Source organism: Procambarus clarkii, chromosome 61, assembly GCF_040958095.1.
Source record: "Procambarus clarkii isolate CNS0578487 chromosome 61, FALCON_Pclarkii_2.0, whole genome shotgun sequence".
NCBI classification, from domain to species: Eukaryota; Metazoa; Arthropoda; class Malacostraca; order Decapoda; family Cambaridae; genus Procambarus; species Procambarus clarkii.
In genome coordinates, this window is record NC_091210.1 from 14,386,891 (window position 1) to 14,408,466 (window position 21,576).

At 40.9% G+C, this 21,576-nt stretch overlaps 3 protein-coding genes across 4 annotated transcripts; all 3 read right to left on the reverse strand.

Annotated features, from left to right (window-relative positions):
• Window positions 1-544: 544 nt before the first annotated feature.
• Window positions 545-3,604, reverse strand: LOC123774439 (uncharacterized). Of its 2 annotated transcripts, none has more exons than XM_069307860.1 (5): window positions 3,470-3,604; window positions 1,699-2,383; window positions 1,365-1,536; window positions 1,098-1,203; window positions 545-896 (listed from the first exon to the last, which is right to left on the reverse strand). In XM_069307860.1, exons 2-5 carry the CDS (start codon window positions 2,380-2,382, stop codon window positions 755-757), a joined length of 1,104 nt encoding a protein of 367 aa, XP_069163961.1. In that variant the 5' UTR covers window position 2,383; window positions 3,470-3,604; the 3' UTR covers window positions 545-754. The 2 variants fall into 2 exon arrangements, with proteins under 2 accessions (XP_069163961.1, XP_045624722.1); XM_045768766.1 differs by lacking the exon at window positions 3,470-3,604 and adding an exon at window positions 3,381-3,436.
• A 3,678-nt stretch (window positions 3,605-7,282) lies between these two features.
• LOC123774441 (uncharacterized) lies at window positions 7,283-12,120 on the reverse strand. The gene is made up of 5 exons (XM_045768769.2): window positions 11,974-12,120; window positions 8,686-9,352; window positions 8,346-8,517; window positions 8,076-8,181; window positions 7,283-7,653 (listed from the first exon to the last, which is right to left on the reverse strand). Exons 2-5 carry the CDS (start codon window positions 9,349-9,351, stop codon window positions 7,512-7,514), a joined length of 1,086 nt encoding a protein of 361 aa, XP_045624725.1. The 5' UTR covers window position 9,352; window positions 11,974-12,120; the 3' UTR covers window positions 7,283-7,511.
• A 2,831-nt stretch (window positions 12,121-14,951) lies between these two features.
• LOC123774440 (tyrosine-protein phosphatase non-receptor type 23-like) lies at window positions 14,952-18,434 on the reverse strand. Its single transcript, XM_045768767.2, has 5 exons — window positions 18,302-18,434; window positions 15,975-16,683; window positions 15,633-15,804; window positions 15,373-15,478; window positions 14,952-15,165 (listed from the first exon to the last, which is right to left on the reverse strand). The coding sequence occupies exons 2-5, from the start codon at window positions 16,680-16,682 to the stop codon at window positions 15,024-15,026; spliced, it is 1,128 nt and encodes a 375-aa protein (XP_045624723.1). The 5' UTR covers window position 16,683; window positions 18,302-18,434; the 3' UTR covers window positions 14,952-15,023.
• Window positions 18,435-21,576: the final 3,142 nt, after the last annotated feature.

Consider the following 21,576-nt stretch of genomic DNA (forward strand, 5'->3'; position numbering starts at 1 on the left):
TAATCTGACGACTGTCTAAAATTTCCGGAAGAAGTTTTTCCGTTTGTCTTCTGTTCGAACCACAAACCTAGATTTTTTTTTATACCTACGTACCTCTAACAAATTATCTAATATTATGTATGGTTAGGTTCTGTTAAAGATAATTAATATTTGAACAAACCAATTTAATACAAAGCATGTTAAAATTGATGAATGCATCTGGGGAAGGACAGCCGCCGCTTTAACCAGCCTAGTGAGAGGACGGGGCGAGACAGTACTATGGGTGGATGAATGAGTAAAGGTCTCTGGTGGAGAGAGAGAGAGAGAGAGAGAGAGAGAGAGAGAGAGAGAGAGAGACAGACTAATTGACCTTTCAATGTTTACTGTAATCAGAACTTGCATTGCAGAAGCTTGTTAACCCAACACGAGCTGTGCAAGGTGCAAATTTGTACACCGTGAATATAAATGGAAATGCCGACGGGATATAAAATTAGTGAATAGGTCACTACAGGTTCAAGAATTGCTAAACAATTCCTATAAGATGGAACAAAAGTAAAACATGTGGCACGTAGAATTCAAATATATTATGGAATACATAAAATTCTAGTGTACACGTTATACTTATTAGGGGTTGTAAAATAAGTTATTACTTCCTGATAAACTAGTTTTGGCCAACTTCACGTGTTTGAAGAACTAACCAAGAAATCAGATATCAATGCTTCTTTCAAGCGTTTTCGCAAACATTAATTGAGGAAGTGGAGTAGTGTAGCGACGTTCAGAGGCTTGTCTCACAGATGACAGCCTTGACGTGGTGACAGGCAATGTCGTGCCACTTAATGCCGTCGTTATAGATGTTCTTCAGTACCCCAAGACAGTCCTCGTTGCCTTCCCTGTTGTCTGGCTGTGGTCGCCCCAATCTGAGGACGGAAGGGCAGAGTTAATATCAGAATTATTACATTCCTTGATACCGTTAGTTGTAACAAAATAGGAAAATTTAAACTTGTACAGGCCTCTAGAGAAACCCTTACTAGTAACCTGTACTCCAAACAATCCAAGTGCCCCATGCACGTTACCATTAAGATCAAATGACCATAAATAGTAAAACCAGCCATACTGACCCTCCAGTATGAGACCAGTTGGTGTAGGACAAAGTGTACCCGGATGACCACCTCCAGGTCGTTGTTCCTCGCTTGTTCCCGCTTGTCCAGATGAACTGGATCGGATCTAAAAAACATTCAAGTATTAAGTAGCTTAGAAATATTGCCCATTAAGTAAGCCATTGCAGTCTAGCACAACAAGTCGTTGGCATATCTATCTTCCAATTTATGTGCAGGCATTTTAGTATTAAATTTGAAGCCATGTTGAACACAAGTACATAAACTTACTTCTGGCGATGACGCTAGTTATAAAGTCGTCCTTATCCTTGTCTTGGATACTAACTAGCTGGAAACCTCTGCCAAGACGCGAGCAGTAAGAGTTGGCTTGATCCCAGCTGTAGGTATTGGTATTCACGCACCATGAGAAGTGGTAGTTCTTACCAGCCCTCGATTCATGTATCTAAGAGACGAAAAAATAAGTTAAACAACAAATTAGATTGTGGTACCTAGGTGAATGGGTTTAAAAGTCATATTACATTCACAAAATTATATACACCGTCCTAGTCATGCTGTAATGGAGTAGTCATTCTATTAATATAGGAATCACTGCAGCTTTACTTACTATACCACCGGACCCTCCACAGGAAGGGTTCTGTGGAGGTGGCTGTGGCCTGGAAGGTTGAGAGACCAAGGCTGGCTGGGCTTGTGGTAGAGGCTGGTAGATGAAGGGAAGCTGGGGTTGTGGGAGCTGGGGCGAGGAAGGTTGAGACACGAAGCTCAATTGGGGTTGGAGAGGTTGGGGCCGAGACGCAAAGGAAGGCTGAAGTTGTGAGAGAGGCTGGGGCTGAGACACGAAGGCAGGTTGTGGAAGGGACTGGGGCACGAAGGGAAGCTGGGGTTGTGGAAGTTGGGGTGAGGAAGGCCGAGACACGAAGCTTAACTGGGGTTGTGAGGGGGGCTGGGGAAGAGGCACAAAGGAAGGCTGGGGTTGTGGTTGGGGCTGAGACACGAAGGGAAGCCGAGGTTGTAGAATCGTCACCCCAGGAAAGGGTTGGAGGGATGGCTGTGCAGCTTGAGGGACCTGCGGGGCGTTATACGGAACAAAAGGCGTTTGAAACCTTCTAAAGTCTTGGGAAGATTGTGGAATGCTTTGTCCTGAAGGAAGAGGACCTTGGGGAGGAGAGAAGATGGGGCCAGACAACCTGTTCTCCTCAGGGGACGGGAAGAACACCAAGGAGCCATCAGGAGCTGTGAAGTGGTCCCCAGAGACCACACACGTCCACAACAGTATTATGAAGACATTCATTCTGAAATGAAATGTTAATTTAAAGCAAAGCCAATGGCAAGTTTTGGTTGAATAATTAGTTCTCCCTGCAACGTTAAAGCAAGTGCGTGAATGTAGGAGTCATTTCTTGCTCTATTCCACTAGGTATTCCAATCAGTGCTCTAGTAAAGGGAGGGACTTGCCACGTTTTTATCCATACGAGGCCTAATAGTGACTACCTACTATCGTTCCGCATCCTTTGCGGTCCTATGAATTACCGTAGTTAGGATTCATTCATAGGATTAATGTCAAGCACTCTTATTAGTTTTGCAAGGCTCACCCAGCGAGATTGAGTACCATACAGTCACTTAATTGGACCGCTTTAGAGTTAATTGCTCACATTGGATGGTGAAATCCAGGCTATAGGCTTCCAAGTTCACGTTGTGTAGGAAGAACTACTTTGTGGTTGGCTGTAGTGAGAAACTAAAGATTTACCAGATTACTAGCAGACATATTTTAAGTGTTAAAGTTCGTATTATCTAGGTTTAGCAAGTCAAATTATTGACTGCCAGTTTGAAGTTTATGGCAAGTATATATTTGTACAAAACCAGGCGAATGAATGTTTAACATTTCATTAAGATTAAAGTCATTTTAATGAGACTAAACCAACCCCCGTCCCTCGATATTTTTTTAACTAATTTTTTTGTTAACCGGGACGTAGGCCGTTACCGACAGGTAGGGGCGTAGAATGCGTAGTGGTAATAATTATCTACTTATTTACTATTAAAAAAAAGTTTAATAAAATTAAACTCAGTTTCAATAGTATACTTAAGACCTAACCCGTAATTAGATTCTATACAAGTTGAACTTTACATAGAAAAGATCTTCTATATCCTGTATGACAAGCAATCAATATTGCAATCGCTGTCTATCAACAGATACTGAGAACTACAACGTTTTATTCATACCGCAAACCTAAGTTGTTAAGGTAAAAACCACCTTAAACCTGTTTCAAGATTACCATATACATAACTACTTACACTTCAGTCGCTAACAAATATCTAAAATAAAATCGAACCATATACAAACTTAATCCACTATATTTTACTTCACTGAACACTAGATATACCTGACAATAAGCACTTAACGAGAGCCAAGCCCACACTGACACTGTTCTGTGTCATGGTCCCTTTTATAACCAGCAGCCAACCAAACCCGGCCGCTGATTGGTTGAAATTCACAATTATCAATGGCCAACAGCCACTCCTTCACTTCTCCAAATACGAACGAGTCTCTAATGAACTAATAATGATCCAACGCTTCAGTGTTTGGATTTGTTATGTTTATAATATGCAATTCAAAACAAACACATTTTGTTCAAAAAAATAGTTGCAACAGAGCAATAATTACAACAGAGTGAGTAGAGTAGATCCTCTATCAGTCAAGAACTGTTAATCACTGCTCAACAACTACAATATACAATACATGCAATAACAGACTAACAAATCCAACAACCCAAAGTTCCTGACACAATATTCGACGATGTTAAATATTGCATTTCAACTTGACTTAAAATATTGCTCGTTAATGACACATTGCATAATTGTTAACCAATTAAAGTGCTAATATTTATGTTTCATAATAACTATTAACTTCCAGGATGACAGTGTTGGTGATACTATCGGCGTCCTCGACGATCACTGCTGGGCGGGAGAGCGACGGCCTCACAGTTTTCTGCCCATCTTTCATAGCAACATTTTGATTACCAGATGTGTGACGTCTCCCACTTAGTTACCGCCGGGACTGACCAGAGAGTTTATCTTGCAGCTTCCAGGGATGCTGCAACAGCATCAGTTATGTGGGAAATTTTACCCACCATATCTAATAATCATCTAAGAAATGTATTATTTCTATATCATATCTATATCATATCTAAATCATATCAAAATCATATCAAAATCATTATAGATTCATTATACATCTTGATCCTAGATGACAATGCCACTAGGATCACGTACACCATAGGGGCCCTATAGGTGACTATAGTGACTTTGTGCATGATCTCTCAAGGATCCAGAAGCTTCTAGAAGGATTTCTTAATTAAAAAACTTTTGGAACATGATTCGATTTCCAGTAGGGACTAAAAATCGAATCCTTATTAAGAATCAGTAGTGCTAGCAAGTACTACTTATAATCTTTAAATCCTATATCTAATTATATTATAATCACATCTTATCTCAATCATATGTCTAGACAGTAAAAATAATCAATCAATATTCATTGAAAGCTACCCCCTCTCACGGGAGAGAGAGGGGCATCTCGGGAACAAGAAGCGCCCACCACACCCGCGGCAGAACGCGTTTGTTTACTACAGAGTGAACAACACTCACGGAGCCTTAGCGAACATTACTTAGCTCAGGACACATTATCTAATTATCTTTATCACCAGTGAACACTCTAGAACTGGGGGAAGTACCTGGACAATATCTACAAGGAAAATTCCTAGAACATTTATATAAAATAAGAGTGTATAGTGGAGCACACAGTGACTGTCTCCACCTCCACCCTCATCTTTCTGCAACTGCAATTAAAGAAAAATCATGTAGCAACGCTACAAGAACAATCTACAGCAAAGCTGTTATATAAAATATCGTGCCTAAACTCGTGACAAAAGAGTTATCCAGTCTGGCACACTGTCAGACAGGCACCCGGCTGGCAGAAAAGTATATTGAAGGTTATTACATTAGTGTATTAATTGGCCAATTGTATGCTTGTATGACTTTAATATCCTATAAGTCTGTCTGTCGGTTATAAAGCGAGGCAACACCTCATATCTCAGTAAGTTTATTAATATTGTAGTGCAGCAGTTGAATCTTTAAGCACCAAACTTCACGAGTGTCCATGATGTAAGAAAAGATTCAATCAAGGTTAAACAAAACCTCAGGAGTGTCCATTGTGTGGGAAAAGATTCAATCAAGCTGACTGTACCTCTTCATATAAATTGAATATGAATATATGTGTATATATACTTGAATATATAAATTAAGTTAACAATTGCTTCTTTAGTTATTTTTAAGTTATCATATAAGTTCATTTAATTGAATATAATTTTTAGTACTTAGTTAACAGTACTTGGACTACATTTAAGGTCATTTATCATACTTATACAATTTTAATTGTTGTTCATAGTATAAGAATATATTGGCTGTTACATAGTCTAGCCCAGCACCATAACTATTATGTTTAAATCTCTGATTTAAACAGAGCCAGTGTTCAGTCATTCAACTGAATTTATAAAATCTTATCCTTGTATAAAATACAAGCTGATGTGAGATACCTGTCGGCAGGTAAACTGTGGATCTTCAATCAACCTATCAACTAATTCATTCACCCCACCTGCCCCTTACAGCCCACAATCTGTCATTAGGAAAAGAGGAGCTAGGATTTACAACCCTAGCTAGAGATTTTAGTTGAATTAATTTGCGGACAGTAATTTTTAATTTATTTCAGTACAAGTCCCTGGTAGTTCTCTTCTCATATATCCCAACAGGTTTTTCCCCACAAGTTACTCTCGGGGAGGGGGGAGGGACGGAGCAGGATGGTTAGTCAAGCTGACTAACACCCAGGTGTTAGTCAGCTTAACGTTACCAAGCAGTAACCCCGTGGCCTCAATAGTCTAAAGTAACGGTAATTCATCAATGAATCAATATTTCAACGTCGACAATGTTGAATAAAGTTTGCTCAATCGGCTGGTCCTTGTTCGTGATTTGCATCAGGTAATCCAACATGGATTACCCGTGTTATAGATTCAGCTACTCTGAACAGGTTCCAAGCAGCACAGTTTATGGCGAGCCTGTAGTGGACTTACCTGGCACAGGAGCTGTACCGAGCATGCTAGATTGTAGGTTGCCACTTGAGTACAGTATGAACACCCGACTTTCACCGCATTAAAGTACTCACAAACCGGCAAATGCCGCCAGCATATTCTTTCCTTCAGACCTACCCGGCCGCGCTTATCCTTGAGAGTTGAACTAGGGACACCACGTAGATCTGAACCTATTGTGAATGGTAGGGGCCAGTTAAATGCCCCCGGTGTGTAGAACTAGGTAATGACGCAATTGTTTACCAATTTTTGAAGTAACCGTCTATGCTCAGGATTTCCCAAGTTAAATTTACAAGTAATTACACACCCCTTTCCGGTTCGCTCGTTTAGACTTTACAGTAAGACAAGTTTGCGATTATTAACCCTGTATATTATTAACCCAAGTAACCCTGCTATACTTAACAGGGCCACGACGGTGGGGAATTTTAATTAACATTTTCCAGGAACCGACTTTTATCGATACGACTGGCGACCCCGCCGATGTGCCCGTTCTGTATTCTTATGTTACCAAGACTATTGCAGTAGAGCAACGGTGCACCTGATTAATCTGATATAGATCAGCAAATGCTACATTTAATTAAACGAGTTTTTCATCGGTGGTTGTTTAAGCGATTAGTAAATCCGTTCTTGTATAGGCCGTTTCTACAGCCTTAGAACTAGTCAATAGTCCATGCAGGGAGGAGCAATTATATATTCTTGAGTCTTGGAACAGTCCGAGTTTATTTTTGATGCTGAAGTGCCGAAGACTGATGGGCACTAGGTGTCAGATTTCAGATACAGCGTGACTTTCAAAAACATGTGGCATGAAAGTTCAATAGAAACTTTTTAGTGATGCTAACCAACCTTTAAGTTAACTAGTGTTAAACTCTCCTTGCCGGGGGAAGAGTAAAGTATAGTCGTGTAGAGTTCAGAAGACAGAAACTGGATACTAAGGACATACCAATTCACACTTATTACCAAATAATCAAATCTGGTTAAAAAATCCTCAATGAGCTTATAAATTGAAAACTATTCCAAAGCCTTTGTTTTTAATAAAGGTCAAGTTAAAAAGTAACCAGAGGTAGTTAGAATATGTATTTTGGAAAACTGGTACATCATGGTAGTCATTAAGTTAGTTTCACCATCGAGACAAGATCATTACATGCTATGATGATTCAAGACAGGCGTGTGTGTGTGTAGGAACTAAACCCTCGGGTATCTAGCAATATATATTTAGTAAATATTTTTATACAAATAATAGCGTAAATATTCAGTAACATTATTTGAAGTTGGAGGAGTGTCGTGATGTTCAAAGGCTGGTCTCACAGATGACAGCCTTGACGTGGTGACAGGCAATGTCGTGCCACTTAATGCCGTCGTTATAGATGTTCTTCAGTACCCCGAGACAGTCCTCGTTGCCTTCCCGGTTGTCTGGCTGTGGTCGCCCCAGCCTGAGGACGGAAGGGCAGAGTTAACATCAATTATTACATCCCTCGATACTATTAGTTATCCCAAGACATAACCCGCCAAACACACCGAAACTATGACGTTGCTACAACGTTCGAACAAGTTTTAACACCTCCTAACCAGTTATAACAACCAATATATCAAGTTGTAACAACGTTCTAATACGTCATAAACACGTTAAGCCAAGATGTAACAACTTTATTACAAGTTGTAACAAGCGGAAAATAGAGACAGTTTCGGATTGTGTTTCCAGGGAAGCAAGCTTAAACCAACTAGTACAAGCCTCTTTACAAGATAAGTCTTATAAGTAACCTGAAGTCTTATAAGTAACCTGTACTCAAAATTAACTACCCCACGCGCGTTACCATGAAGGTTAAATGACTACAGTAAAACCAGTCATACTGACCCTCCAGTGTGAGACCAGTTGGTGTAGGACAAAGTGTACCCGGATGACCACCTCCAGGTCGTTGTTGCTCGCTTGTTCCCGCTTGTCCAGATGAACTGGATCGGATCTAAGGAGACAGGTTGTACGAGTAACTTACAAGTCATAATTACCAATTTACACTTAAATAGCGAGTATTAGTCCAGTTAGACTATCAAGTTGTTGTAGCTAGAACATATTAGGTTTAATGTATAATATGCCACGTTGAAGACTAATGCAAGAATATAAACTCACTTCTGGCGATGACGCTAGTTATGAAGTCGTCCTTATCCTTGTCTTGGATACTAACTAGCTGGAAGCCTCTGCCAAGACGCGAGCAGTAAGAGTTGGCTTGATCCCAGCTGTAGGTATTGGTATTCACGCACCATGAGAAGTGGTAGTTCTTACCAGCCCTCGTTTCATGTATCTGAAAGATAGAAAATAAATTAAAAACAGTAGATTGTGGTACCTAGATGAACGAGTTTAAAAGTTATGTTATAGACATCCACAAAATTATATACACCATCCTAGTCATGCAGTAATGAAGTAAAGTCATTCTATTAATCAGTATAGGAATCACTGCAGCTTTACTTACTATACCACCGGACCCTCCACAGGAAGGGTTCTGTGGAGGTGGCTGTGGCCTGGATGGTTGAGAGACCAAGGCTGGCTGGGCTTGTGGTAGAGGCTGGTAGATGAAGGGAAGCTGGGGTTGTGCGAGCTGGGGCGAGGAAGGCTGAGACACGAAGCTTAATTGGGGTTGGAGAGGCTGGGGCTGAGACACGAAGGAAGGCCGAGGAAGGGGCTGGGGCACGAAGGGGAGCTGGGGTTGTGGAAGTTGGGGTGAGGAAGGCAGAGATGCGAAGCTTAACTGGGGTTGTGAGGAGGGCTGGGGAAGAGACGCAAAGGAAGTCTGTGGTTGTGGTTGAGGCACGAAGGTATGCTGGGGTTGTGGCCGAGACACAAAGGAAATCCGAGGTTGAATCTCAACCCCAGGAAAGGGTTGGAGGGAAGGTTGTGCAGCTTGAGGGACCTGCGGGGCATTATATGGAACAAAAGGCCTTTCAAATCTTCTGAAGTCTTGGGAAGGTTGTGGAAGGTTTTGTCGTGAAGGAAGAGGACCTTGGGGAGGAGAGACGAAGATGGGGCCAGACAACCGGTTCTCCTCGGGGGACGGGAAGAACACCAAGGAGCCATCAAGAGTTGTGAAGTGGTCCCCAGAGACCACACACGTCCACAACAGTATTATGAAGACATACATTCTGAAAGATTAAGAAAGGTAGAGTGAAAAGGTTTATCCAAAATAATATCGTTACCGTTTTCCTTGCTACTGTCAAAATCAACCCTGGCCAGATTGTACCAGGCGGGCTTGTGCGGTAGATAAAAAACATCTAAGCCCAAATATTTTTTTCTAGTTTTCGTAGTGATGGTAACCTAATGGTGCACCGCTCCGCAGGCTTTGCGAGCGGTTATGAACCTAAACCGGAGTTAAACAACGTCAAGCAGCCTTACAGGTATAAGAAGGGTCACTAGCAACTGCGTTTACCTTGTTACGTTTGTAAATTTTTTGTCAACTACCATTCAAGGTGTCATTGCAATCAATCTTAGCTACCCATGTGCTTTAATATACTGTACCTACAATTTTCTCTCATCTTTTTTTTCATTTCATGTAATCTGTTATCATTTTTTGTCTAATTTTGCAAGTATTTACCTCCTTAAAATTTTCTTAGATTAAGGACCTGCCCGAAACGCTGCGCGTGCTAGTGGCTTTACAAGACTAATTACCATATTTGTATCCTCACATTCCTTATGTACATTCTTGTATATGCATAAATAAATAAAATAAAAATAAATAAACGTTTACGAGCCTGTTTAGTTACCATGTATGGTGAACTCCAGGCTGTAGGATTAACATTGATTTGTGGGACTGAATTAGTGTGTTTTCTGTTGTGGAATGCTTTTAAAGAAATGTTTATCCCAGTTAGCAGATACTCTTAATATGAAAGAGACAAAAATCTAAGTTTGTATTACCAACTAGTTGTACCCGGCCACGCGTTGCTGTGGCACAGCAGTGCGTGTGTTCTGGCAAGCCACAGCAACCTGCCCCTGGCTCCCAGTCCTCCCCACCATTCCTCTGGTTATCTTTAGATGATTTCGGTGCTTTAGTGTCCCCGCGGCCCGGTCCTCGACCAGGCCTCCACCCCCAGGAAGCAGCCCATGACAGCTGACTAACTCCCAGGTACCTATTTACTGCTAGGTAACAGGGGCATTCAGGGTGAAAGAAACTTTGCCCATTTGTTTCCGCCTCGTGCGGGAATCGAACCCGCGCCACAGAATTACGAGTCCTGCGCACTATCCACCAGGCTACGAGGCCCCTTGGTCCCCACAACCATTTCCCCCCCCCCCCCCCCCATCCCCTGACATTCCCCACTCCCTCGTTCGATGCATTCCCAAACGATCCGATGTTACAACAAGAAAATTGGAGCGTCAAATTACTTAAAGTCATCACTGAAATACGTTAAAAACTAAATTAAAAAGTTATACAAAAAGGTACTCAGGAAGTGAACGTTAACCTTATCAGCTTAATTCCAATGTCACAATTGTCAATAATGTCAGAATTGTTAGATCAAAATGAAAAATAAATATGAAAATTCTATTTGTCAATGCAATCAGAAACATTATCTTAACATTTAGTATATCTTGTTGCTCTTGCATGCAAGAGATTGTGCCGTCTTTCAAACAAAAAGACATTTTCCCCTATCGAGGCGTGCCATCTATAAAAAACTTATATATAAACGCGTATCCGAATGCTAATTTTAAAAACTTCCAAGCAATCTTTAGAACCAACAACAGCAGTTCTTATGACTAATGGATGGCGCCTTTCAAATAATTCTTGGTCCCCTTCCCCCCCCCCCCCCTCTTAACAGGCGACCCATGTTTATAGTAGTTATATAAAAACGCGCCTATTAGAGTGCAACGTTGTGTAAAGTTTTCAAAGCAATCGGTAAAGAGGTTGAATACTTGACTTACACGAAATAGTGTTAAAAAAGGCCCCCTTCCCCACCCCATCACAGACGGGGCATCTATATAATGTGTCCACGTCAACTGATGTGAATGGAACTGTGAGAACTTCAAATCAATTGGTGAAGAACTTTCCAATATTAGCATTTGAACGAACAAACTTTTACATCATTTATAAGATTGCTGTAGCGCAGCGGCTCGAGCTAAAGTGTTTATGACCACCCTTAAAACTTATTAATGGCACTAAGAAACATTCCCCACCCCTCCAATACTACATTTTTTATTCCGCTGCGAATGTAAACTGGGCCGTAGGGCTGTACCAACCTCACTGGTGGCAGTACAATGTGTACTGTTTACTCAAGAGCTACGTTTAGAGCTTTAAACGTTTAAAAGTTTAAGTCAAGATAAATGTTAAAATAATGGATTTCTGTAATGTGTAAACTTACCTATCTTTTTAATAGTACCGCCGAATTTAGGTATTAAATATTTACTGTAAAAAGATAAAGTAGAAGTCGTGAGTATTAGCTATCACACTTAAGACCCCACAAGTGCCACCATATACTCTGGTAGGGTCGATACGTTTTAGAGTATTAGTAGTTTAGAAGTAAATCCAATCCTTAGAAGTTAAAAAGATTAAAAAACTAAGCTCGAGTTGTGGTTATTCTTCCCCCACCAGAAAGAAAAACCCAGCTTATGCTAATCTTCATACTAGTATAGTAAGAATTCTATTTAATGATTAAAATACTTATAAGCTAATCTTAATTTATTCTAACAATTAAAACCTGTTTGAGGAATTCCACATACACGAACTTACCAAACAAACGTCATCTACGAACAAACACATCTACCACACTAAACATACCTGACAAAAAGCACTCATACGAGAGCCAAGCCCACACTGACAATATTCCGTCTCATCGTCCCTTTTATAACCTGCAGCCAACCAAACCCGGCCGCTGATTGGTTGACATTCACGCTAAACCTCAGCCCATTGGTTAACATTTTACCGAGTCTGACGTGTCAATTATCAATGACCAACAGCCACTCCTTCACTTCCCCAAATACGAACTAGTCTCTAATGAACCAATAATTATCCTCAGCTTCAATGTTGAAATTTGTTAGGTCCAAAATATGCTACTCAAAACAAACACATTTTGTTCAAAACAACAGTTGCAACAGAGCAACAATTACAACAGAATCAGTAGTGTAGATATCGTCTATCAGTCAAGAACTGTTAATCACCCCTCGACAAATACAATATACAATATATGCAATAACAGACTAACAAATTCAACAACCCAAAGTTCCTGACACAATATTATATGAAGTTAAATATTGGATTTCAACTTAAGATATTGCTCGTTAATAACACATTGCGTAATTGTCAACCAATTAAAGTGTGAATATTTATGTTTCATAATAACTATTAACTTCCAGGATGACAGTGTTGGTGATACTATCGGCGTCCTCGACGATCACTGCTGGGCGGGAGAGCGACGGCCTCACAGTTTTCTGGCCATCTCCCATAGTAACATTTTGATTACCAGATGTGTGGCGTCTCCCACTTAGTTACCGCCGGGACTGACCAGAGAGTTTATCTTGCAGCTTCCAGGGATGCTGCAACAGCATCAGTTACTCTCAGGGGGACGGAGCGGGGGAACCTAGACATTCTTCAGCATTTTGTAGTTACGGCAAGATTGTCTTCCGTGTGTTTAGTGTACTGGTACTGTGCAAGGAGGGTGACACTGGGGTGATCTGGGTGCTCGTAAGATAGGTCCTGTAGCCAGTGTGGGACCCCTGGCGTGGTGGCCTTGTACTGGGTGCCCAGTCCTGTGTAAACTGTTCATGCTCCGGTTAGAATGGATCTTCGTATCTGTGCTCTATAATTAAACCTCTATAGGAAGATAAACTGCTTCATTAGACAAGCCTAAAGCTTTAGTCAGTTTCCCCTGCATGGTGACTTGACTCTTAGAATAGTCCGAGTATGAAGGTAAAATATTTTAGCCGAAGAAACTTCAGATTTAACGAGGTTATGCTTATGTGGCTGTCCAAGTGCATTGTTCCTCTTAGTCGTGCACTTATTTTCAGACATTTTGGACTGAAATGTCTTCCCGGCTTGGTGCCTTCTAGACGTCAAGCCATTATTAAGGCACCAAGCAATAACCACGTGGCCAGAATAGCCAAGAGTAACGGCAATTCATCGATGAATCTTTTAATTCAACGTCACCCACGCTGAAGCAAGTTGACTGTGTCCAATGGTTCTTGCTAGTGACCTATATGTGCTGTCAGACGCTTCCTTTGTTTCAGTCACTCCTTGCTGGCCTGTAGTTGGCGTGTTGAAAATAGCATGGACTCTGATCCACCAGGTCCACGGCAGTTTTTACATCTTTTTTTTTTATACTAATAGTTATCGTACTGTGCATATTTACAGTGGTTAGGTGTTTAGGTTCCGTTGGCGATTATTTGTATTTGTACTACGTGGGTGAAGCATTTACAGCGTTGTGGTTCGAACAAGTCGCCAGTGAAGCACTTGTTTGAACGTCATCAGTTGTTAGTCGTATGTAAACCTTTTTTCCATTCATAAACGGGATTTGGCGGGTGGATGGAATGGACTTTGGCATTTAAGAGGACGGGCTGCATACACCGGCAGATGTTGTAGTGTTCATACCTGTTTTCAGACCAACCTGCTGTTACCGCCCCAATGGTTCGATCAGTGAATATTCTATCAACAAGGACTGTTCTTAGATCAAAACCTCAAAGTATGAATGAGAGGACCGAGTTATTGACCCGAGTGTGTACAAAAAGTCAATGACAATTTACCCCCGTGTCATCTTTACCAACTCTCCTCCGATGCCCAGATTATACATTGTCGCAGTTTTATAACTAATAGCGAGAATCACATTTCTCCATTTGTTCGTTGGCATCTTTACCGAACTTTGGCATCTTCGATTTGTTGTTCAAGTAGCCCCGCTACTTTAGCAAGAGGGGTACTCTAGCTGCTTAAAACACGACTATGGAGAAATTCAAGTCACCAAGTCAGGTTCACAGCCAGGACCAGACTGCTCATCAATACAGTCGGCACAATGGTAGTCTACCATTGTATCCATACCGTATTCTTTATATGTAACCCACCACTTTCCACCAGTGTATCTAATAAAGTCACCAGATAATCTGATTTAGATGAAGTATTTGCTTCGGCAAGATGCGAACCAATGTTAACGCTCCACTTTCCTGCCAGAGTTGATTCTGTTAGTCAAGCAGTTCTTTTATAGGCTTTATGTTACATCGTCAGTAAAATTTTAATTGAAACTAGCCATACAGACCTTTCTTAGATGGGAGAAGGGAGGGGAATTAGAAAGGGGGAGAGAAAAGGTTAATTTTAGGAATCTCTAAATCAGGCTTTAATTATTCATACACAAGTGAGCAAGACATGTGGGGACGAGTCTCTCTCCAGCATGATCGTTTTGAGAGTAGGATGAGCATTTCCTAGAAACTTCTATTCAGTAGTAGTAGCCTTACCTCTTAGCATAGAGGTTAGAACTCCCTGTAGTTCGTTCTTTGAGAGGGCCGCTCCCCCCCCCCCCCCCATTTGGACAAGAAAAACTACTGGATACTTCAGAACTGAAATTCACACTTATTATTGAGAAAGTCTTCAAATTTCAATAATTATGAAGGTAAGAGAACCTGTTTAATTTGACCATAAGACATTAGAGACCTAATGGCAATTAGAATTTACTTGCCTTAGGAAACTAGTAGATCAGATAACATTCACATACGTTTTAACGTTTTGTAAAACTAAAGTACGGTAATTAACCCCTGGTATATTGAGAACTCACGCAATATTATTTAACTTTTATTAAGTTAATATGGTAAATATCCGGGAACAGTAGAAGTGATGGAGTGTCGTGACGTTCAGAGGCTTGTCTCACAGATGACAGCCTTGACGTGGTGACAGGCAATGTCGTGCCACTTAATGCCGTCGTTATAGATGTTCTTCAGTACCCCGAGACAGTCCTCGTTGCCTTCCCTGTTGTCTGGCTGTGGTCGCCCCAGCCTGAGGACGAGAGGGCAGAGTTAATATCAGAACTTTCATCCTTTGAAACCGTAATCACAACACAAACAAGTTTAACTCAGTCATGGCTTCTGGCAGCCGTCAAGCCCTCAAGAGTAACCTGCACTCTAAACAATCTAACTACCTTAAGCAAATTACCATGCAGGTCAAATGACAATAAATGACCACAGTAAAACCAGCCATACTGACCCTCCAGTGTGAGACCAGTTGGTGTAGGACAAAGTGTACCCGGATGACCACCTCCAGGTCGTTGTTCCTCGCTTGTTCCCGCTTGTCCAGATGAACTGGATCGGATCTGAGGAGACAGGTTGTACGTGTAAATTCATAATAAATTACACTTAAATAACGGGTATTAGTCAGAATGATCTACCAAGTTCTTGTAGCTAGAACATATTAGGTTTAATGTATAATATGCCACGTTGAAGACTAATGCAAGAATATAAACTCACTTCTGGCGATGACGCTAGTTATGAAGTCGTCCTTATCCTTGTCTTGGATACTAACTAGCTGGAAGCCTCTGCCAAGACGCGAGCAGTAAGAGTTGGCTTGATCCCAGCTGTAGGTATTGGTATTCACGCACCATGAGAAGTGGTAGTTCTTACCAGCCCTCGTTTCATGTATCTATGAAATGAAAAATAGGTTAAACAACAGATTAGATTGTGGTACCTAGATGAATGGGTTTAAAAAGTCATGTTATACATACACAAGATTATATACACCGTTCTAGTCATGCAGTAATGAAGTAAAGCCATTCTATTAATCAGTATAGGAATCACTGCAGCTTTACTTACTATACCACCGGACCCTCCACAGGAAGGGTTCTGTGGAGGTGGCTGTGGCCTGGATGGTTGAGAGACCAAGGCTGGCTGGGCTTGTGGTAGAGGCTGGTAGATGAAGGGAAGCTGGGGTTGTGTGAGCTGGGGCGAGGAAGGCTGAGACACGAAGCTTAATTGGGGTTGGAGAGGCTGGGGCTGAGACACGAAGGAAGGCTGGGGTTGTGGGAGAGGCTGGGGCTGAGACACGAAGGAAGGCCGAGGAAGGGGCTGGGGCACGAAGGGAAGCTGGGGTTGTGGAAGTTGGGGTGAGGAAGGCCGAGACACGAAGCTTAACTGGGGTTGTGAGGGGGGCTGGGGAAGAGACTCAAAGGAAGGCTGTGGTTGTGTTTGAGGCACGAAGGCAAGCTGGGGTTGTGGCTGAGACACGAAGGGAATCTGAGGTTGAATCTCAACCCCAGGAAAGGGTTGGAGGGAAGGTTGTGCAGCTTGAGGGACCTGCAGGGCATTATATGGAACAAAAGGCCTTTCAAATCTTCTAAAGTCTTGGGAAGGTTGTGGAAGGCTTTGTCCTGAAGGAAGAGGACCTTGGGGAGGAGAGACGAAGATGGGGCCAGACAACCGGTTCTCCTCAGGGGACGGGAAGAACACCAAGGAGCCATCAGGAGCTGTGAAGTGGTCCCCAGAGACCACACACGTCCACAACAGTATTATGAAGACATTCATTCTGAAATAGATTCTCAGTGTTAAGAAACGTCATGACAGTTTTGCGAGTAATAAGTTCCTTTCCTACACGACACTTTATCGAAGGTACTAGTGCGTGAATGGAGTAGTCACCCCTTGCCATATTTATGATTTTTTCTAATGGGTACCCTATTAGGGTAGATATATCCTCTAAGATCTATGTCATTTTTTTTTTTTTAGAACAGTCTTCACAGTCTTAGTAAACATATGTTGTCCCGCTTCCTGGACCTTGAGGCATTTTGAACCTTTGACAGGCGTTGACCAGAGGAAGAACGCCAAGTCATGCGCTCCTATTTGCCTAGAAAGGTAAATAGTTAAGGTCGTCTTTTAGGAAATGGCAACCAAACGGTTTGTTTTATAGAGCAAGGGACGGCAAGTCCGAGGCTGTGAATCTAAACCTTTTTATTTACCTTTTAGTAAAGACTTAACATTCTTGTTGGTTTTAGTGCAAGCCTTTGGAGAAGGCTTCATTCCTGAATTAAAGAATTGTAATAACCAGCCCGTACTTCAAATAAAGATCCAGAAGTTCATTCCTTACACTCGCCAAGCTGTATTTATGAATGAAACATTACACAAATCAACTGATTACGTTCGAACACTTCAGGAACAAGGGCTTTACTGACAGTGTTAAAACCACAACGCTGTAAATGCTTCACCATCGCACTACAGACAAGTAAACAGAACCTAAATACCTAACCTAAGCATATAAACAAATAATTTTAACAAGAGAAAAATTGTTTAATGAACAGCAAGTGAAAATTTATGACTGCGTTTGTGGGGGGGTCGACCGCTGGATGTAATGACTAGTCGAGGACGGGCTGGGAAATAACAAATAGGAATCTATAGTTTTTCGAAAGTATAATGTTTATATATGGCATTTTATGGTTTAAATACCGAGTGCTTGTTGGAACTACAGAAATTATATAGTCAAGTAGTATTCCTGAAGATCTGTTAGAGATCTTCCATTTTAAGCCAAAGTATTGTTTGGCGAATTTACTAAGGCACACTTTCGTGCACTACACCATAAACCGTTTTATTCATATATAAATGATTTGGCAAACTTCAGTTTGCTACACATTAGAGGCGGCGAGGGACCTAGGGGATTAAAGTTTCTGTACCTAGACAGATTCGATAAAGATTTTTAATACCGTTAAAATATTTTATTATAAAAGTGAAAGATTAATAAGGGTTATGCTGGTAATCCCATAATGGAGGAAGGCATTTGTTCTCCATCACGCTTTATTTACCATGCCCTGGAGGGGGTCAGGGCTGTGGTTAGTAGTTCATGTTAAACCTATAAAGTTCAGTATTCAGCATCCAAATTTATTGCTAAAGTTACTAAGGCAAGTATGAAACCTTTACAAGCTAGTAAGACACCAAAGTCTTTTGTAAAAACTAAATATTTGCTTCACTTCATAACTTTCAACAATATTTAAGATATCTATGTTAATCAGTCATACTGTTATCTCAAGTAATTTTCATTTGTAACCAAGTAACCCCTTAAAGCTTGTGGTAATGTAAGTAAACACAAACACTTAAACTTAATATACGAACAAATACTCAAGAACAAACTTACACTTATCCGACTATACTAAACATACCTGACAATGAGCACTTAACGAGAGCCAAGCCCACACTGACAACATGCTGTCTCATGGTCCCTTTTATAACCAGCAGCCAACCAAATCCGGCCGCTGATTGGTTGACATTCACGCTAACCCTCACCCCATTGGTTAACATTTTGCCGAGTCTGAAGTGTCAATTAACAATGGCCAACAGCCACTCCTTCACTTCCCCAAATACGAACGAGTCTAATGAACCAATAATGATCCCAAGCTTCAATGTTTGAAGTTGTTAGGTTCAAGTCTAGTACTCTAAACAAACGCTTCAGGGTAGTTATGGTCCGTCAGTCAAGAACTGGTAATCACCACTTGACAGGTGAAACTACCTAAAGTTCCTGCTTGACACCTGCTTGATATCTGCTTGATATCTGCTTGATATCTGCTTGATATCTGCTTGATATCTGCTTGATATCTGCTTCATACCTGGTTAATGGGGTTCTGGGAGTTCTTCTACTGCTCAAGCCCGGCCCGAGGCCAGGCTTGACTTGTGAGAGTTTGGTCCACCAGGCTGTTGCTTGGAGCGGCCCGCAGGCCCACATACCCATTCCTGACACTCACAACACTCTTAAGTGTCACTTGATTTAACTTCAAAGAATCCCCGAATTCAAAGAATTTAATTATTAAATTAAACAACTTATTGTTTAATTTAATAATTAAATGCTTGTGCTTATAAAAATGATCTCATGTTCAACAAGGTCCTCTTATATATATATATATATATATATATATATATATATATATATATATATATATATATATATATATATATATGCGAACAAGCCTGAATGGTCCCCAGGACATATGCAACTGAATATATATATATATATATATATATATATATATATATATATATATATATATATATATATATATATATATATATATAACTGAAAACTCACACCCCAGAAGTGACTCGAACCCATACTGCCAGGAGCACTATGCAACTGGTGTGTACAGGACCCCTTATCCACTAGACCATCACGACCGGACAAAAGCTGATGTTAGCCAAGGCTATGTGCCCATCAGCCCGCCGGCACTCTGATGGTAATCCTGGGCATAGCATTTTATCAAATCACCTCATTCTTTGGGGCACACGTGAGGAACACAAATTCGAACAAGGTTGAATGATTCAGGCTTGTTCGCATATATATATATGGTGATATAGTAAGGAATGTTACGGTATTGGGTTGGGGGCGTGTGTGGGAGAGTGTGGGGGAGTGTGGGGTAGTGTGGGAGAGTGGAAGAGTGGGTGGGCGGGGGTTAAAGTGGGTGGGAGAGGGGAGAGGGGAGAGAGTGAGAGAGAGACGGAAAGTGAGAGTAGTGTGTCAGTGTAGCCGCTGGCACGGTTGAAGCCGGTTGTGGACGAGAGGTCCGTGGCGCGTACGACCTCTTTCCTGTATCACTGAATTCCGGTACCACTAAAAGTTATGTCGCTTTTAGTACTGGGAACGTGGCCCTCCGGTTCGTATCCCTCTGCCCAGTACACACTCTCTCTCTCAAGTGGTACATATGTGGCTTCTGATTAACCTGAACCACCGAGGAACCGCCTTTCGTGTTTATATTCAAAGAACCACTCTATATGGTTCTAGTGTCTTCGCTACGTTCAGATGTAATTTGTGAATCCACAGTGATGGCTCCCAGCAATGATTTGAACCAGCTTGAACCTCACGCTTGAAAGAACCACTGAACTTGCTGAACCTTCAATCTTGATTGATTATACAGAACCAGTCAAAGGTTTGTCGCTAAATGCTTGTGTGCTAGGGTTCTGAACCCCCGCTTGGTAACGACCGTGAACTGAGTAGAACCTTCAACTTTGCTAACAATTAGTTGAACCTGGTAACGACCATGAACGTTTGGAAACTATCATGTTCACTAAACAATTAGTTGAACCCCTGGAAACGACCCCAACTACTAAACAGTAAGTTAAACCCCTTTTGAACCTATCATGTTAAATAATTAGTTGAACCCTTAACAAACCCCTATTACTAAAATAAAACCCTTTAATAGTGATCCAATTAGATTAACAATCAACTAAATCATTTTAACTGGTTACAATTCAATTATTAAACATGAACTAATTGAGATTTGCAACTCAACTAATTAATACCACACTCAGGGGGACTTGTATCAATCAACCAATCATGCAAATTTTGTTGCAAGTGTCTTGTATGTATAATGAAAGATATAACATTATAGAATATAATGTCCCAGCAAAAAATATATATTTTTTAATGTGGGTATCGCGTGCTGCCCTGATTTAGGGCACAAGTTTAGGGCACAGGTTTAGGGCACAGATTAACACGAGGCTTACCTTACCTTGAGGTTACCTTGAGGTGCTTCCGGGGCTTAGCGTCCCCGCGGCCCGGTCGTCGACCAGGCCTCCTGGTTGCCGGACTGGCAACTTTATCTTTCAGGCTTAAAGACATTTTTGCAAAATTAGAAACTACAAAATTTTATTTGTGAGAAAAAAAACTTTTGTCAGTTAACAAAGATTAGTTTAAATGTACACATTATGTATATATTTTTTTTATTCTGGATAAAGTTATTAGTTATACATTATATATGTATATGTAATACATCCAGAAAATGTATGGTCTGGTTGGTAGGATAGTGGCTATGTACTTTTTAATACCAGGGTTCGATTCCCCGATATTCCAAGTAAACTTAACGCATCCAAACATATTAAAGTAACGGAATTAATATTTTACACTTTTTATTAATTTTTTTACCAATTTTTATATTATTGTTAATATCTACATTATTTTATTGATAATATTTATTTTATTATTAGCATTTACATATACTTTATTTTCTAACTTAATAATTAGTCAATTTGCTACTGCTGCTATGTATATTATTAGCAATATTTTTATTATTTTTATTTACACATCAATTGATAGATATTTACTTTGGTTACTTTAAGTTATAACTCCATGGCTTGGTCAGCCAGGCTGTTAGAACCCTCTGCTCGCATACTGAGGTTCCAACTTCAACCTGATTGATCTGGTATTCATTGGAGATTTGGAGTTCGGTTTCAATGTCTATCATTTTTTGGAGGGTTATTCAGGGTTCTACAATGGTTTCTTGAGGTTATCTTGAGATGATTTCGGGGCTTAGCGTCCCCGCGGCCCGGTCCTCGACCAGGCCTCCTTTTTTGTTACACATCCCCCAGGAAGCAGCCCGTAGCAGCTGTCTAACTCCCAGGTACCTATTTACTGCTAGATGAACAGGGGGGCATCAGGGGGAAAGAAACT

Bases quoted from the DNA above. Each gene is read 5' to 3' on its own strand.
- LOC123774439 (XM_045768766.1), bottom strand. From the start codon at position 3,421: ATGGTTCGATTTTATTTTAGATATTTGTTAGCGACTGAAGT. The intron at 2,384-3,380 runs GTAAGTAGTTAT...ATTTCATTTCAG, and splicing joins TATTTGTTAGCGACTGAAGT to AATGAATGTCTTCATAATAC. The intron at 1,537-1,698 runs GTAAGTAAAGCT...TTCGTCTCTTAG, and splicing joins GTGGAGGGTCCGGTGGTATA to ATACATGAATCGAGGGCTGG.
- LOC123774440 (XM_045768767.2), bottom strand. From the start codon at position 16,682: ATGAATGTCTTCATAATACTGTTGTGGACGTGTGTGGTCTCTGGGGAC. The intron at 15,805-15,974 runs GTAAGTAAAGCT...TTCATTTCATAG, and splicing joins GTGGAGGGTCCGGTGGTATA to ATACATGAAACGAGGGCTGG. The intron at 15,166-15,372 runs GTCAGTATGGCT...TCTCGTCCTCAG, and splicing joins AACTGGTCTCACACTGGAGG to GCTGGGGCGACCACAGCCAG.
- LOC123774441 (XM_045768769.2), bottom strand. From the start codon at position 9,351: ATGTATGTCTTCATAATACTGTTGTGGACGTGTGTGGTCTCTGGGGAC. The intron at 8,518-8,685 runs GTAAGTAAAGCT...TCTATCTTTCAG, and splicing joins GTGGAGGGTCCGGTGGTATA to ATACATGAAACGAGGGCTGG. The intron at 8,182-8,345 runs GTGAGTTTATAT...CTGTCTCCTTAG, and splicing joins AACTAGCGTCATCGCCAGAA to ATCCGATCCAGTTCATCTGG.